At 39.9% G+C, this 14,696-nt stretch overlaps 1 protein-coding gene across 1 annotated transcript in view; it reads right to left on the bottom strand.

Annotated features, from left to right (window-relative positions):
• The window catches only part of LOC109913378 (protein TANC1), a 150,709-nt gene that overhangs the window by 117,103 nt on the left and 18,910 nt on the right, over positions 1-14,696 (bottom strand). Inside the window, exons 5-6 of the mRNA XM_048599215.1 lie at positions 5,887-6,017; positions 2,137-2,326 (exon numbers count right to left, since the gene is read on the bottom strand). Coding sequence (XP_048455172.1) covers positions 2,137-2,326; positions 5,887-6,017 — 321 coding nt within the window. The remainder of the gene's footprint in view (positions 1-2,136; positions 2,327-5,886; positions 6,018-14,696) is intronic.

The raw sequence follows: 14,696 nt of genomic DNA, 5'->3' as shown, positions 1-14,696 counted from the left end.
CATCGTTGTGGCACTGCAGGAGGCCCAGGATGGACATGTCATCTGAGGAATGGGAGGGGGAGTTGAAAAAGTTCACAACTGGGAGGTGCAGTTGTTTAGTGCGAACCGAGTGTAGGTGTTCTGCAAAGCCGTCCCCAAGCCTCCGCTTGGTCTCCCCGTTGTGGCCTCCTCTACATCGGGAACAGCGGATACAGTATACCACATTAACAGATGTGCAGGTGAACATCTGCTTGATGTGGCAAGTCTTATTGGGGCCTGGGATGGGAGTGAGGGGGGAGGTGTAGCATTTCCTGCGGTTGCAGGGAAAAGTGCCGGGTGTGGTGGGGCTGGAGGGGAGTGTGGAGCGGACAAGGGAGTCACGGAGAGAGCAGTCCCTCCAGAAAGCAGATAAGGGTGGGGAGAGAAAAATGTCTTTGGTGGTGGGGTCGGATTGCAGATGGCAAAAGTGTTGGAGGATGATGCGTTGGATCCGGAGGTTGGTGGGGTGGTACGTAAGGACGAGGGGAATTCTGTTTTGGTTGTTATTGTGGGGAGGGAGAACCCTGCAGCCCAATGGTATCAATGTGGACTTCACAAGCTTCAAAATCTCCCCTCCCCCTACCGCATCCCAAAACCAACCCAGCTTGTCCCCGCCTCCCTAACCAGTCCTTCCTCCCACCTATCCCCTCCTCCCACCTCAAGCCCCACACCCCATCTCCTACCTACTAGCCTCATCCCGCCCCCTTGACCAGTCCAACCTCCCTGGACTGACCTATCCCCTCCCACACTCACCTTTACTGGCTCCATCCCCGCCTCTTTGACCTGTCTGTCTCCTCTCCACCTATCTTCTCCTCTATCCATCTTCTATCCGCCTCCCCCTCGCTCCCTATTTATTTCAGAACCCCTTCCCCTCCCCCATTTCTGAAGAAGGGTCTAGGCCCGAAACGTTATCTTTCCTGCTCCTCTGATGCTGCTTGGCCTGGTGTGTTCATCCAGCTCTACACCTCGTTATCTCAGATTCTCCAGCATCTGCAGTTCCTATCTCTGAAACAAGTTTATCTGATCCCTCAGGATTCATTCTAACAATTTACCCAAGAAAGACTAACTGTCTGGCATTTCCTCTGAACCCTTTGTTTAAACAATCAAATCACATCTGCATTCCTCCAATTCCACGGCAACTCACCTGTGTCTAGTCAAGACTGGAAAATAATCCTCAGAATAACTACTATTTCCTCCCTGAACGCCTGCAATATCCAAAAGGTATAATCCATCCACCACTGGTGACTTATCCACTTTCAAGCATTCCAGCTCCTCCAATACTTCTCATTATAATTATTTTGTCCACTATTTCACATTGTTTCTCTCGGATTACTATATCCACATCATCCCTTTCTTTTGTGGATACGGAGGCAAAAAATTCATTTAAACTTCTTCCCATATCCTCTTTATTTATAGATTTAATTGTAGCATGCCAGCTTTAAGTCACTTAGAAAGCTTAGCAGAATAACACAATGTATATTAAAAAGAGTTTAATTTTCCAATCTTCAAAAATTTTCATGCCTAGCCATGCACCATAAGAAATCAGCTCATTTGAAATTAATTCTAATGATTTTCAGCTAAGAATCACTGACATTATGATTACAAATTCAAGTAATGGTAATACAAAACACTGAATCACAGAATCTGTGTGGCATTATATCAGACAACTTCTGGAACTCCATGTATACCACATCAGCAGCATGGGTATCATTTTATTCCACGATATTCCTCCAATGGCTTTCAATCATGGTTTTACTGTGTATTCGCTTTTGCATGTTTCCTGACAGTTTCGGCAGCAGCACGTTGTGAATATGTTTGATTGCACCATTATGTCAAAAGTGTACACAAAAAGCTAATCTAACAGGCTAAAAGCAAGATTTTACTAATTCTTACTAACTCAAAAATACATTTCATAAGAATATCAATATAATTGTAAACAATCAAAATAGCAAAACAATTCAACACATTTAGTTTACGCTATTTGCACAAAATGATTTAGATAGCAATTCTAAAAACTAGCCTTTTAAAAATAATTGAATCACTTTCAACAAAGTGACAGTCAAAGAATGAGCATAGGGTATGTTGGCATTACATACTTTCATCAACCGAACTGCTTACCTATAATGCCACTGTCTTTGCTTTCCAGTGTGGAACTTAAGCTGGTAATAGTTCCACAGGGACTAGGTTTTTTTTGTAGTGGTTTGTTGATGCAGCTATTCAGGGTTGAGCATGGGCTGTCAGTCCCTGGAGATGCAGTACTGCTCGTCAGCGTTGAACATGGACTGACTCCCTGAACATTAATTGATAACTGTCAAGGATGTAAAGTGAAACAATTGGGTCTAGAAAACAAACATTCACACAATAATTGTTTAATAACTAGAAGGTCAACCAAAGGAACCGGTTTGTGCAGGTAAACTCAACTTCATATCAAGACGGTAAAGGATGATTGAACTTGGGTGGAGTGAACTTCTCAGGGGTTAGCAGTGGAAGACATGTCCATGACACCAGTGGATCTGGTGCACAAGATGGGATGAAGAATAATGGCAGGGCTTTGTAAGGGTAACAGACAGATGTTTCTGTGGCTGCAAGACAGACCCCAGGGATGGTATGTTGCCTCCCTGGTGCTAGGGTCAAGAAGGCCTCAATGCAGTAACAGAGCATTCTGAAGGGAGAGACTGAAAAGCAGTGACCATGGTACATATCAGTATCAGTGTCATAGGTTACAAAAAGGAATGAGGTTCTCCAAGCAGAATAGAGAATTAGCATATAAATTAAAAATAAGGACCTCAGAAAAGTAGTATGATAGGATGTCACGTGCTAGCCAGAGTGAAAATAATAGGATATGCCGGATAAATACCTGGCTGGAGAAATGGCATCAGAAGGAGGGTTTCAGATTCCTAGGACAGTGGGTCCCCCGTTCTGGAGAAAGCAGGACCAGTACTGGCAGCACAGGTTACTCTGGGCAGCACCGAGACCAAGGTCTTCAAGGTGGATGTTTGCTAGAGTTGTAAGGGAGTACTTAAACTACAATGGCAGGGGTTGTGAACCTGAGCAGAGTGATAGAGGAGGGAGAAACAAGAAAAAACAGAAAGGGAAGAAGCAAAAGTTGAAGGCAGAACAAAGAAGGGCAAAAAACAAATGTGGCCATGGTGCAAAATAAAGCAGAGACAACTAACAAGGTTAAAAAGACAAACCTAAAAGCTGTCTCTCAATACACAGAGCATTTGCAATAGGCTAGAGGAATTAGCACTGCAACAAGAAATGAACGGTTGTGACATGGTTGCGATTACAGAGACATGGCTGCAGGATTATCAAGGCTAGGAACCAAATATCCAGGGTTATTCAATATTTACTGGCCAGAATTCGACAAAGCCAACATGGGGTTTATTAAAGGCAAATCATGTTTAACAAATCTGAACGTTTTTTTTTTGAGAATATAACATGCATAATAGATAAGGGAGAAAAAGTGGATATTGTGTATTTATATTCTCAGAAGGCTTTTGATAAGATGCCTCATAAGGGACTAGTGGGCAAGTTAGGAGATAGAGTAATATGTGCTTTAACTTGGCTCACTGGGTAGACTATTCATGAATTGCAAGGCAGGAAGTTAGAATTTGTTGGTAAAAATGATTGTGGGGGAGAAAAAAAAGAAAGAGTGCTGTGGTCCCTTTAGGAGCTTGTGCTTCGTCTATGCTTCAAAGCTTATAAATGCAGGTGCATAAAGAGTGCCCAAATGGAAACATTTTGTATAGAACAGCCAAGCAACACTTTCTTTCCCCAAGAGAACAAGTCTGAATTTAGCCAACTAATTTAAACGAAGCGCCTAGATACAGAAAGCCAATTGAATTTAAATCTAATGGTATTGACAACCTGAAACCAATCACATTATATTAATTTGATTCTGTTGTTATGGATATATAAGACAAGAGCATTTGGAAAGTCGGGGAGAGCCAACTGCCATCTGAAAGAGACAGACAACTGCTACCTGCCAGAATTAGCACCATTCAGCTCTCAGAGAAAGCCCATCTAATTAATCAAAGGTACTGCAGTATTTTAGCTCAAAGTCCTCACTGAAAAATATTATAGAGATAAAATATTCCTGATTGCAGAATTAACAGAGGAAAGATATTTGTGAAGAGACTTGAGACGACAGAATATTCCAGGAGATAATCTCTCCAAATTAACACAGACTAAAATATAATTTATTGCTTCTTATTACTTGGGCTTATATTAATGGGACTTGTCTTTATTTAAACAGCATACCAGTGGAGCTTACATCAGTTAGGAAGTAGTTAGTAGCATAAGGGGAATTGTCGGTTTGTTCGTAATTTTGTAAATAATTTTGTTAATTTGGTCATTGTTGGATTAAATAAACAAACTGTTTCTTGTTACTTGTAAAGTGGAGATCAGGGATTTTCTTTCTTTTAACCACTCTTAATAGATTAAGAGGGGAAAGACTAGCTTCTCTTGGTGTTTTGGGGGTAATTATTAGAGGAAACCCCTACTGCTGTCATAACATATTGGGACTTGTGTTTTAGTTTAATTATCAGAGGGGTTTAGCCATTTCCCTGCCGTAACAAATATATTGGCAAGTTTCAAGAATTGGTTGACAGTCAGAAAAAGGAGCACTACCCTGAGGAACTTCTGCAATGATATCCTGGAGCTGAGATGACTGACTTCCAACAACCACGAACATCTTCCCATGTACCAGATATGACTCTAACCAGCGGAGAGTTCACCCCCAAGACCCAACGACTTATTTAGCTAGGGCTCCTTCACGCCACACTTAGTCGAATGCAGCCTTGATGTCAAGGGCTGTCACTCTTACCTTATCTCATCTCTGGAATTCAGCCTTTTTGTCCTTCCACCCCTTTGCTGATGATCAAGGGTAGACTGATAGGGTGGTAATTGGCCGGTTTGGTTCTGTCCTGCTGTGTGTCTACAGGACATACCCAGGCAATATTTCACTTTGTTGGGTAGATGCCAATGTTTGTAGCTGTCTTGAAACAGCTTGGCGGGAGGAGCAGCAAGTTCTGGAGCACAAGTCTGCAGTACTATTGCCTGAATGTTGTCACAGCCCACAGCCTTTGCACTATCCACTACCTCTAACCGTTTTTTGATGTCACATAGAGTGAACTGAATTGGCTGAAGACAGGTAGCTGTGATGCTGGGGACCACTGGAGGTGGCTGAGATGGATCATCCACTTAGTGGAGAAGTAGGGATGTCTTACTGCAATCAGGCAGGGCCTTGATGGGACCACACCCGAGTATTTCATTCAGTATCAGTCTCTCTACCCAAAAAGGACGTACTTGTCATGGACGGAATGCAGTGGAGGTCCACTCGGCTGATGCCAGGGATAGAAGGACAGGCTCGTTCAAGTGGGCCTGTATCCACTAGATTTGAGAAGGATTTGACTGAAACATATCAAATTCTAACTGGATTGGAGAGACTAGATGCTGGGAGGATGTTTTTACTGGTGGGGAAATTGAGAACCAGGGGTCACAGTCTCAATATTTGGTATAGACCATTTAGCACTGAGATACAGATATGTTTCTTCACTCAAAGGATAGAGAATTCCACATGTTCATTTATTATCAGAGAAGGCTGCGGTGGCCAAGTCACTAAATATATTCAAGAAACAAAGATAATTTTTAGATTTTGAAGACGTCAAGAGGTATGGCATTAAAGCAGGCATACAGCTTTGAGTTAGTAAGGTCAATCATAATTATAGTGATTGGTGGAGCAGTCTCAAAGAGCTGAATGGCTTTCTCCAGCTGTGAGCTTCTAAAGTAAAATTCCAAATTGAATGCCAAGCAGCATCTTCCCATATTTCCAAAATAAATATCTTTCATCCTTAATATGCATACCATTTTTTCATTCTTCTCGTCCATAGCTAAATGAGTAGAGCTTGGAATCCCTTCTCCTAACAGAAAGCCCAATCTAGTCATCAGTTCCTGAGCAGCAGGGGAGGAGCTTCGTTCAGTACTCTTCTGTGGCTCTGAAAGACAAATAGCTGCAGTTATTCAACTTCCATCTGTCTTAATTGTAGGTGGATACGTACATAGCAGACCTACTAGGTAATTCTAGTCCAATTATAAAAGATATTTTTTCATCGTGTGTCACTACAAATTGATGCAAAATCAATTGTTTCGTCCACAGGTGCGGGCTGTTCATGAGCAAGTACTGCACATGCTGCAAATTTTAACAACATGAAAAATGCAAAAAAAAACACTTCCCCAATCAACAAAAGGCTCATTTGCTGAAGCATCGATTGCCCACACCTCTAACCTACCCCTTACCTAACTGCTCACGGAGATGAAAGCCGATTTAAAACGTACATTTAATTCATAGAAAACCTTAAGGCCTAGATTTTCTGCTAGCCAACATTTCCAATGCAGATAGGAGCTAGGCATTGGGAGTGGGGGTGGGGGTGGAGTGCTATCTCATCTTGGCACAGAATTGCCTAGGAAATTGAAATTTCTACTGGGTGTCAAGTCCTCTATGCCTGGAGCCCTCCAAAAATTACATGACTAGAGACTTTGACTCTTTTTTTCTTCACAGATGCTGCCAGACCTGCTGAGTTTCTCCACCAATTTGTTTTAAGAAGCAAACTGGAGCGCTGTAGAGGGTGTCCTACAAGAGTCAATAGCAGAATGTTTGGTTATAGGGAAGAAACATTAGAGGTACTATGAAATTAAAGGTATTTCCTATCGGCCACCAACTAATGAGCTGGTGCTAAAGGTTTAGAGGGGAACAAACTTATAAGTAAATTATAGGGTGTGGCAAAAGTATAGAGTTTAAAATTTTTGAGAAGGTTTGTAACTCGGATTGTATATGAGGTTGTAGACATGCTCGCTGAGCCAGTGGCTTTGGTTGCAAATGTTTCATCACCTGCTGGGTAACATCGTCAATGCACCTCTGGTGGATGGAGAGTTATGGATCAGACCAAACTCTCTCAAAATATATTCAGAAGATAGTCTAGACTCTAACTTTTTCCTATTTTAAAGGTCAAACTACTCAATGTTAAGCAAAACACATGTCGTTCATACACTTTAGTTAAAACATTAAAAAAAAGTGATAATTTAACTCTGTTGAAAAACTTAGGGAATATTAGATTACTTTTCTCCTAAACAGTAATTGTCCAAAAATAGTAACATCCTATAAATACACTCTTGACAAAAAACCAAGTTCAGAAAAATAGATCACCTCACAGGCAATTCCCCAGTGCAGGAGGAAAAACATCACAGCACTGTGGCTCAGTGGTTAGCACTGCTGCCTCAAGCAGCAGGGACCCAGGTTCGATTCCACCAGTCTGTGTGGAGTTTACACAATCTCCCCATGTCTGAATGAATTTCCTTTAGCTGCTCCTGTTTCCCCTCCCCCAGTCCAAACTTTGTGCAGGTTGGTGGATCGGCCATGCCATATTACCCCATCATGTCCAGGATGTGCAGGCTGGGTGGATTAGCCATGGGAAATGCAGGGTTACAGGGACAGGGTGGGTGTGGGTGGGATGCTCTTTGGAGGGTTGGTGTGGACTCTATGGGCTGAATGGCCTACATACACAGTGTAGGGATTCTATGAAAAACAGACAGAATAGCACAGAGAAATGTACTGCAGCTTCAAGACTCAGCAACTGCTACAACTGAAAAACAAAAACTAAAAATCCTGGTTTTATGAGAGTTTGACCCCATCCATTCAGGGTGCTTCTTTTGTTCCAACTTTTACAAAAACCTAATACCTCAAACTATTTATTCTAGTATCTACTCTGAGTAGACTGCTCACCACCTCTGCTTTAAAGACTCGTCAAAACAAAAACCAGGACAAAATAAACCCCTTAAAGCCATTGCATCGTCATACCCCCACCTTTAATAAAGCCATCAATATACAAAGATGGCTTTCATTTTTAAAAACATTTAGTCTAATGCTTTTAGCAAATTATAATACATGTACATTATTTTGACTCTAAGCATGCAAACATTCACTATATAACATTCATGCTATAATCTATTTCAGTTCGTCTTTCCCACCACCAAATGCTTCCATCTTCCTTCATCAAAGTCATAACAATGCATCAGCAATTACGTTCTCACATCCTACCACATGTATAATTTTCAAATTGAATGGCTGCAATAATAAACTCCATCTAAACAGTCTGCAATTTTTATCCTTACATATTGCCAAAAATTTTAATGAATTATAATCAGTAAATACAATCGTCTCAGACACATTACTAGCAGTATAAATGTTGAAATGTTGCAACATCAACACCAAACTCAAGGTCTTCTTCTCAATCATGGAATATTTCTGTTGATGATTATTGCTCAAGAACCTCAGTACTGAGGATTCTTCTAAGAGCCTCTTCTGGAGGGCAAACAGTGTTCAGACTGGACCAGGGCTTCAGTTAACTCGCTGGACCCTGCAATAAGGGGTTTTTCAGAAAAAAAAAGTGGGCTGAGTTCTTCTTCTCAAACTACTCCAAACAATACACAAAACAGACATTGCAAAGTGTGTCCAGTACACAAGCAGTTATCACAAATCATGTGATTTTCAAGCAATACCTCATTTCAAGAAAAATGTTGCACTGTCCTTTTACTGACATCTTAAAGTACACAATTCAGGTTTCCCAACACTTCAAACTCAAATCTGCAAAAATGATTAAATATGAAACCACCATAACACACTACCTCACAAACAGTACGTGGATGGAGAGAAAAAAACATTCTGAATTGCCGCCTCTCAAACACATCTGCCCACATACACTGTGACTCAGTCTGCTGTACTCTCAGAATCATAATAGCTCAGAAAGACTTTGGCCCATCATGCTGGTAACAGAACTGTTACCTAGTGCCAATTTCCCACCTATTCCCCAAATCCTGCAGATCATTTCCATCCAAATGATCATGCAATGTCCTCTCGAATGTCTCAAATGAACCTGCTTTGTACTAACGGTAACAATTTGAATGAATGAAACATTCTATTAAACTTCATAGGATTTATGGTTTGCTCTAAGCACGCTATAAACCAGAACCAAAAAAATCTGCACTTTCAGGTAATAACTGTGATTGCCGTCTACTTAATTCAATGTCATTGAAAGCATTTTGAATCATCGCCCAAACAGTATGTGTGTTCAGGCTTAGTTTTCTTCCAATTCCATTGCCTGTCATTTTGTATCTGATATTCCAAGTATATCACTCTATCTCAGAGGAAAAAAAACTGCCTTCTTTGGATCACTCTTTTCTTGAAAATCATCAATCAGGGTGGAAACCAGTTCATGAAACACTTCCTTCCTGAACTTATTCCCTGCTGCCCATCTACCCTATCGTCTACTTCAGTTGGAAATTCCTGTAGCATAAATTGACTACCTGAATAACATGCTGGTCCATTATCTGCACAATGCTCACTGAATCAAGTATACAGATCTTTGACTTACTGCAAATGCAAGGATATTGTCATTAAACAGCAATAAATTTTCACTATATTCAAATTGCATACTTCTGTTCAACAATTCCATCCAGATGCCTCAAGTCAGATTGGCTTTCTTGCTGTTCCTGCAAGCTATTGATGATTTTTTTTTTAGAAACAGGATCTAGAATTGACTGCTTTATTAAAATGAACAAAAGGAGCAAATCACCAGATTCAACCAGATTTTGTTCTAATACCAGAGCAACTCATTGTTAACCTTGTTTAATTCAAGCACGGATTCAACAGCATTTGGCTGGCTTTTCTGGGCAAAAATCAGAAAAGAAAAAGCAATTTCACTAATGTCATCAATATCTCTTTCCAACAAAAGATGGAAAATCATTTAGCAGCCATCTTTTGGTCACCTCCTGACAAACAGATCTCAAATTGAAACCGCTAGCTCAAACAATCCAATATTCTATGTTAACATTTAAAGTTCTGATGCCAAATAAACCACTTTTCCAGACGCAGATCAAACCCTCATTCCAGAATGTTACACTCTGGTTGTTCTAAGCCAGAAGCAGACTCCTCAAAGTTTTCATAAACTTCAGTATTGATTTGCTTCCTCCGAATTAACATTTTATCAATTTTATCAATTGCAGCTTGGTTTTCCATTTGGCCGATACAGTACTCCATTTTAAGAGGAGACCTTTGCAAGCTGTGGCTTGCAATTTCCCTTTTAAGGTTCAAATAAATGATCTGAAGATTTGCTCTCAGAGACAATAATATCATCTTCACAATGTAAAGGCATTAGTACAACCATAATCTTGCATTAATGGTATTCAGCTTCAATGACTCAGCTACGCTTCATCTTTCTGGTGAATTAGACATGAACACCTGTTATATCTGAAGACCACATGTGATCAGTTAGTTCTTGTTCAGAAAAATACTACAAGCAACTGACTAAAATAGTAGCTGTCAAATTGGATGTTGGACTTGTCCACCTAGTTTCAATACAATCTTTCCCATAGTTAGTATTCACACATTGTATTTATAGTGCATCTTTGCAGTCTCAGCTCTAATTCAGCATGAACAAAGCTAAGTATTTTTTAAATCCCAAAAAAGATCTCCAGAACCAGTAATCAGATTGTGTTCTGGTTGGCTCTTAATAATAAAATTACACTGGTTTTACTTTAATTGTGACACTTAACAGCTGTTATCTGTTAGAGATATGGAAATATCAATCAGAAATTAGAGATATTATAAGGATTCCACCATTAACCGTTCAACTACAGCAAATGTTTTATCAACCAGCACCTATGGAACTAGGAGTGAGCCAGGACAGAGCGGGGGGTTGATCAGATATTCTGGCTGATCAAGAGGTCCACATAAACAATGTAAAAACACACACTAAGTAATAGAAATGTAAAGGAGAGAACATACATATCACTGTTATACTTCATTTACAGTACAAGTCACTTAAATAATAATGTAATTCTGCCATAAGTAGAACTTACTGACAGAGAGCCTGCTCACTCAGACCCTCGGCTGAATACCTGGACATCGTGGAGATCGCGATAATACAGTAAACTTCTGGTATTTCAGGTACAAAATTTTTGCTTAAGAAGTGCTCTGGTTAAAACAAAGTTTGCTGTACTCCTTTCATTGCAATTCATAATCTTCCTCCAGAATACCTTTCAATGCACTGATTTTTAATTCCAGGAGAATAACTACAACAGTAATTCCAAATGTGAGAAGAAAACAAGTTATGCCTCACTAGTACAGCACTCTGGAATCAACCCCTGCTATTACCAAAATTAACATATGCAAAATTTCCCAAGCTATCTGATTTTCAGACCCAGGTGGATAGAAAGCACTATTTATTACAAATAAATAGATTCTAACTACATATAAACAATTATGAATCAACAGCATATAACTATTAAAACTCTAAACCCGTTACAAACTCCCTCTCTCTCACACATACAGACACACACAGACAGGAAGAAAACATGGGTGTTCTGGGCAGAAAGAAAGACTGAGGGGCAGCCCTGTGTATGCTGAAATATGACTAATAAAGATTCAAAAATAATACCTTCACTACCTGGGTTCACAAATTTTCTGATATTTATGGTACTATTAATTTATAAAGAATTACAAATTTATATTAGTTATAACATAATTTATAGAGAATGATTTAAGATGCATTTCATTCTCTACTGGCTAGAAGGGAATATATAAGCAGAAAATGTTTACAGGATGTACGACAAGCATTCTTTTTTAGTATAAGACTTTTCTCTTTGACATGCGTCATAAAGCAAATTTCTTCTGATTTACACTGTGTATACTATGAACGGATGATTTGACTTTTAATGTAGATTTATATCAATCTAAGGTAGTAGCCTAGACCCTAATTTTTTCTTATTTTAAAGGCAACGTAAAGTGCAGGGTCCCAGATGCAATTCGACCAGTCAAACGACTTGATGTTAAGTAAAAAACAAATCAATTTATTCATCCACTGTAGTTAAAACACAACAATAAGAACTTAGAATAAATTAACTCCATTGGAAAAATTAACAGAATATAGATACAGTAGCTGTTACTCATTGACTGTTCCAATATAGTAACTTCCTTTGGCAAAGAGGTAAATTCAGAAATCAGATTTTCTCACATGCAATGCCCACAAAAGAAAAACCCCAGCTTCTAGATGCAACTGAGAGGGGACAAAATATTTTCTACTTCTTCAAAGCTCCAGCAACTTCTGCTGAATCTAAAAGCTTAAATAAAAACTAGAAACCCTGGTCTGTGAGAGAGAGTGAGCCAAACTCATTCAGGCTGCTTCTTTGTTCCAGCTTTAAAAAAACCCAAGGCCTCATAAGCTGTTTATGTTACCAGATTGCTCAGCGCCTCTCATTCAATCTCTCTCTAAAAAGAAACCAGGACAAAATACATCTCTTAAAGCCACAGAATCGTCACTCTCCAGGTAGAGAAGTCACCAGGCCCAGACGGAATGTGTCCTAGACAACTTGGTCACAACCAATATTCATTTGACTTAATGCACACAGACAATGAGGGCCATCAATTCGACTGGAACAAAATGACCATACTAGGACAAGCGAACACCAGACACGCAAGGGAATTTCTAGAAGCCTGGTTCTTAACACAGGACTCCATTAACAAGCACTTAGAAATAGACCCCGTATACAGACTGCTGCTGAAACAACAGAACCGGAAGTGACAAGACCATCACACCAGAGGATCAAATAAATCCAGAAGGAAACAGAACACTAATGCTTCGATTAGAGGTTGCACTGATGATGTTGCCTAGAAGGGTAACAAAACGTCTGCACACCACAGAACAACCGTTAGCGAGCTAACGAACAACTGCATCCACAACCCATGCAACAAGTTTTCACTAAGACTGTAGAATTCTATGATTCTAAGATTCTAAATTTCTTCACCCACAGACTGGTGAGTCTGTGAAATTCTCTGCCACAGAAGGTTGTTGAGGCCAGAACATTTGAAATCCAAAAGGTAGAGTTAGATATAGTTCTTAGGGCTCAAGGGATCAAAGAGTATGGGGAGAAAGTGGAAACAGAATACAGATGTGGATGATCAGCCACGATCATATTTAGTGCGGCCACAGGCTCAAAGGGCTGTTTCCTATTCTTTATGTTTCCATGTTTCAAGCAAGTCAATTCTTATTCTTCTAAACTCCAGTGGATATAATCCCGGCCATGGGGCAACCATTTCAGTATTAGTTTTATCCATAAATCTTCCCTGAACTGCTTCCAATGCTTTTACATCTTTCCTCAAGTAAGATGACTAATACTTCACAGATATTCCAGATATGGTGTCACCAGTCCTATATAACTGAAGTATAACCTGCCTATCTTTGCATAGAATTCCCTGTGCAAAAAGTGACAAAATTCTATTACCTCTCGTATTTACTTGCTGCACCAGGACCTCCACATCCCGCTGTGTATCTGTCTGCAATTTCGCCCCATTTCAAAATTCTCTCTGCTCATGTGTACCACCAGAACATAGAATAGCTAATTCTGTATTCTTAAGTGGATGCAACTTTTATTAGGATTAAGCTATTTCAGATTATTAAAAACAAAGGCTCAAATTTAAGCTCGATCATTTACCTAATGAAAACTATGATCATCATGTTTTCATTGTCTGTTTCACAGTTCAGCCTATTGTAGTTTTCAATTGTTCAAGACGCAACTTAGCAGCTATTTTTCCACATAAAGATGTACAACAAGCTTAATATTTAAAATAAGTAATGACAACCCATCAAGCAATGGGATATAAATCCAAGTACTATATAGATCATCACAGTAATCATAGAATCTCTACAGTGTGGAAACACACCATTCGGCTCATCGAGTCCACACCGAACCTCCAAATAAGATCCCACCCAGACTTATCTCCATCCCTCCACCCTATCCCTGTAATCCTGCATTTCCCATGGCTAATGCATCCATCCTGCACATCCCTGGGCACCATGGGCAATTTAACATGGTCAAGCCACCTAACCTGCACATCTTTGGACTTTGAGAGGAAACCGTGCAAACTCCACACAGACAGGCATGAATTGAACCTGGGTCCCTGGTGCTGTGAGGCAGCAGTGCTAATCACTGGGCCACTGTGCCGCCTCTAGTAATCTTGTAAAAGTGTACATCGCACCCACTGGAACTGAAATATTATTTCATTAGACATCCTAAGCAGCAATTCTTTCTTACCATTCTCCCAACAAGCAAGCCTGGCTTAAAGCAAAATGTGTCAGAGAAAGGGCTAAATTCTGTAAAGTATGATCTTATTGTATGCAGCAGCTTGGTGAAGGAGCGATATGGCAGAATTATATCATAACACATATGAACATATAAAATAGGAGCACACTTAGGCCAAAGACTATAGCTGGAATACGGTGAACAGTTTTGGTCCTTTTATTGAAGGAAAGATATACTGACATTGAAAACAGTCCAGAGAAGGTAAACTAGGATAAAATTCCAGGTAAGGAGGAACTTTGATTCAGTTGGGCTTGAACTCCATGGAGTTTAGAAGAATGAGGGGGAAATATTGATTTATGCAAGATTCTTCAGACTTGACTGAAAGATGTGGAGAGGTTATTTCTCCTTGAGGAAGAGTCTAGGACCAAAGGGCACTGTCTTCGAGTAAAGGAGGCATTTCTACTTTCAGAGGGTAACGAATCATTGAAATTGTTCACCACAATGAATCGTTCAGGCTGGGTCATTAAACATATTCAAAGTTG

This window comes from Rhincodon typus, chromosome 7, assembly GCF_021869965.1.
Source record: "Rhincodon typus isolate 14 chromosome 7, sRhiTyp1.1, whole genome shotgun sequence".
NCBI lineage: Eukaryota > Metazoa > Chordata > Chondrichthyes > Orectolobiformes > Rhincodontidae > Rhincodon > Rhincodon typus.
The sequence above is the reverse complement of the archived record's forward strand: the minus strand, read 5'-3'. Positions and strand labels throughout refer to the sequence as shown.